Below are 2,655 nucleotides of genomic sequence, written 5' to 3' on the forward strand. Positions count from 1 at the left end.
AAGTTGGAGATGAAACCAGATTCTACGAAGATACTTTATTAGGCAAAACCACACACTAAAAAACACTTTAAAATGCATCAGGAGAGGTGAAGACACAAGTGTGTAGTGACACATGACTGTCAGAACACACTAAAGAATCCAGTTTCCCTCCTTTACCCAGAAAAAGAAAGTTCTAGGCCACCTCCTCCTCAACACACTCAAACTCCTCCTGCTTGGCTGTGGCATCCTCCTGTTCTTGATACTGTTTGGCTAAGTAGTTGATGTTGCTCTAGGCCTCAATGAAATCTATCTCGTCCATTCCCTCACCTGTGTACCAGTGGAGGTAGGCCCTGCGCCTGAACATTGCTGTAAACTGCTCTGAGACACGCTTGAAGAGTTCCTTGATGGCCGTGTTATTCCCAATAGCAACAGCCGAAGATTTTAGGCCCCAGAGTGGGATGTTACAGAAGGCTGTTTTAATGCCACCGGGGAGCTGGTCAGCAAAGTTGCAACTATTTTTATTTTGAAAGTTGAGCATTTGTTCCTTCACCTCCCTCAGGCATATTCGCCCCCTGAAAATGGCAGCTGCCGTTAGGTAGCTGCCATGACAGGGGTCGCAGGCTGTCATATGCCTAGTATCAAACATCTGCTGGGTAAGCTCAGCCACGGACAGGGCTGGGTACTGCTGGCTGCCCTGGCAGGTCAGTGGGGCAAAGCTAGGCATGAAGAAATGCAGGTGGGGAAATGGGACCATGTTCAGGGCCAGCTGCTGCAGGTTAGCATTCAGCTGGGCTGGGAAGTGCAGGCACGTGGTGACCCCACTCATGGTAGCAGACGCCAGGTGGTTCAGATCACCATAGGTGGGTGTGGGCAGTTTTAGGGTGCTATCGCAGATGTCCAGTAAGGCTTCATTATCTAAATAGAATGTCCCATGTGAGTTTTCTATGAGCTCATGAAATGACAGTGTTGTATTATAGGGCTCCACGACGGTGTGTGACACCTTGGGCAAGGGCAGGACACTGAATATGTTTATGATCTTGTCTGCATACTCCTCCCAGATCTTACTAATAAGAAGTGTACCCATCCCAGACCCAGTCCCCCTACCCAGGGAGTAGATCAGCTGGAAACCCTGCAGGCAGTCACAGCTCTCAGCCTCCTTTCTGACAACGTCCATCACTGATTCCATCAGTTTCATGCCTTCTGTGTAGTGCCCCTTGGCCCAGATTTTTCCGGCCCCACACTGACCTGTAAGACAGTACAGCCAGTCACTCGATGGCCAAGTATACCATCATCAGTGGTCACCACCACAATGCAAAATGGGCCAAGCGTCACCTGTGAGATGAAAGCGCCATTCACCCTGGAGGTGGAGCAAATGAACCCCCCTCCCCCAGAGTTACAGGACAGCAGCTTCCCCTGTTAGAAATCAAGTCAGGAGTCAAACCTGAGACAGGCTAACAGAACCTCGCTGCAGGTGGCTCCTGCCCATTTTCAGGGAAGGCAGTAGCCACAGCCCCGGCTCAGCTCCCTGCAGGGAGTTTACATCAGTAGCTCCACACCTTGAGGAGACACCTGGGCCTTCCTCCCAAAACCCCTTTATGAGAGGCAGATTGAGCGACTTGGAGGATAGGAGGGTGTTCAGGGGCCCTGGCTCCACAGTTCCCACAGCGATGACCTTGGGGCATTCCTAGACTTTGAGCTACTCTGGCTAGGAGCCGCACCCCAGTCCTCACTCCCCGCAGCTCACCAAAGATGAAGTTGTCTGGCCTGAAGATCTGCCCCAAGGGCCCCGAGTGCACCGAGTTCATGGGGTCCGGCTCCAGATCCACGAGCACAGCACGGGGCATGTACCAGCCACCTGTGTGGGGCGGGAAGGCATTAGTGAGGGGAGGGCCACCATTCCCAGGAGGGCAATGGGAGAAGGACTGGGGTCTCACCCCTGGCCTCGTTGAAGTACACGTTGATGTGCTCCAGCTGCAGGTCGCTGTCCCCGTGGTAGGTGCCAGCAGAGTCGATGGCATGTTCATCAGAGATCACCTCCCAGAACTGCAAGAGATTGGAGGGGCCAGACAGGCCAGGGCTGAGTCATGGAGGCCTGGGAGCTGGAGGCACCCCAGCTCCTCTCCTAGCTCCTCTTCCACCCCCAGCCTCATCCACATCCCCATCCCTAGCCTCTATGTCCCTGGGATCCATCCCGGCCGCCTCGCCAGTCGACCAGTTCCACCGTGTCCCCAGCAGGGAGCTCAGGGGCCACAATGCAGGAGCACCGCCCCTCCACTGCTACTGCCAACATCTTCCCTGGCCACTAGGCAGGCCCGAGCTGGGCCCTCAGAGCCCCGGATGCCAACCTTGGTGCCAATGTTGTTCCCGCATTGCCCAATCTGCATGAGCATAATCTCCCCCATGGCCAAGGTGGGATTAGGGTAGTAGGAGAAAGGCCAGAAGGAGTAGCAGATGCGCAGTGACCCAGCCCGCCCTCCGCCAAGGCTTACATAGCCCGGCGCCCACCGGCCTCAGCCTCGGATTGGGCTCCCAGAAGAAGCAACAGCTTTACTTCCACACAGGTGTACCCACCTGTGAATCCCTTGGCGTTGAACCTCTATTGGGGAGCTCAGGTGGGCTTGCTGTGGTCCTTTCCATGTTGGGGAAAGCTGGTCAGCTGGAGAACTTCCTCCCACG

The 2,655-nt window shown here is 55.0% G+C and overlaps 1 protein-coding gene across 4 annotated transcripts; it reads right to left on the bottom strand.

Annotated features, from left to right (window-relative positions):
• Window positions 1-268: 268 nt before the first annotated feature.
• LOC111530753 (tubulin beta-8 chain-like) lies at window positions 269-2,381 on the bottom strand. Of its 4 annotated transcripts, none has more exons than XM_023198033.2 (5): window positions 2,325-2,381; window positions 1,914-2,022; window positions 1,724-1,834; window positions 1,133-1,224; window positions 269-529 (listed from the first exon to the last, which is right to left on the bottom strand). In XM_023198033.2, the coding sequence occupies exons 1-5, from the start codon at window positions 2,379-2,381 to the stop codon at window positions 269-271; spliced, it is 630 nt and encodes a 209-aa protein (XP_023053801.2). The 4 variants fall into 4 exon arrangements, with proteins under 4 accessions (XP_023053801.2, XP_023053800.2, XP_023053798.2 ...); XM_023198032.2 differs by having other exon boundaries at window positions 269-849; window positions 1,096-1,224; XM_023198030.2 differs by having other exon boundaries at window positions 269-1,224.
• Between the last annotated feature and the right edge of the window lie 274 nt (window positions 2,382-2,655).

This window comes from Piliocolobus tephrosceles, unplaced genomic scaffold (genome assembly GCF_002776525.5).
Source record: "Piliocolobus tephrosceles isolate RC106 unplaced genomic scaffold, ASM277652v3 unscaffolded_1203, whole genome shotgun sequence".
NCBI classification, from domain to species: domain Eukaryota; kingdom Metazoa; phylum Chordata; class Mammalia; order Primates; family Cercopithecidae; genus Piliocolobus; species Piliocolobus tephrosceles.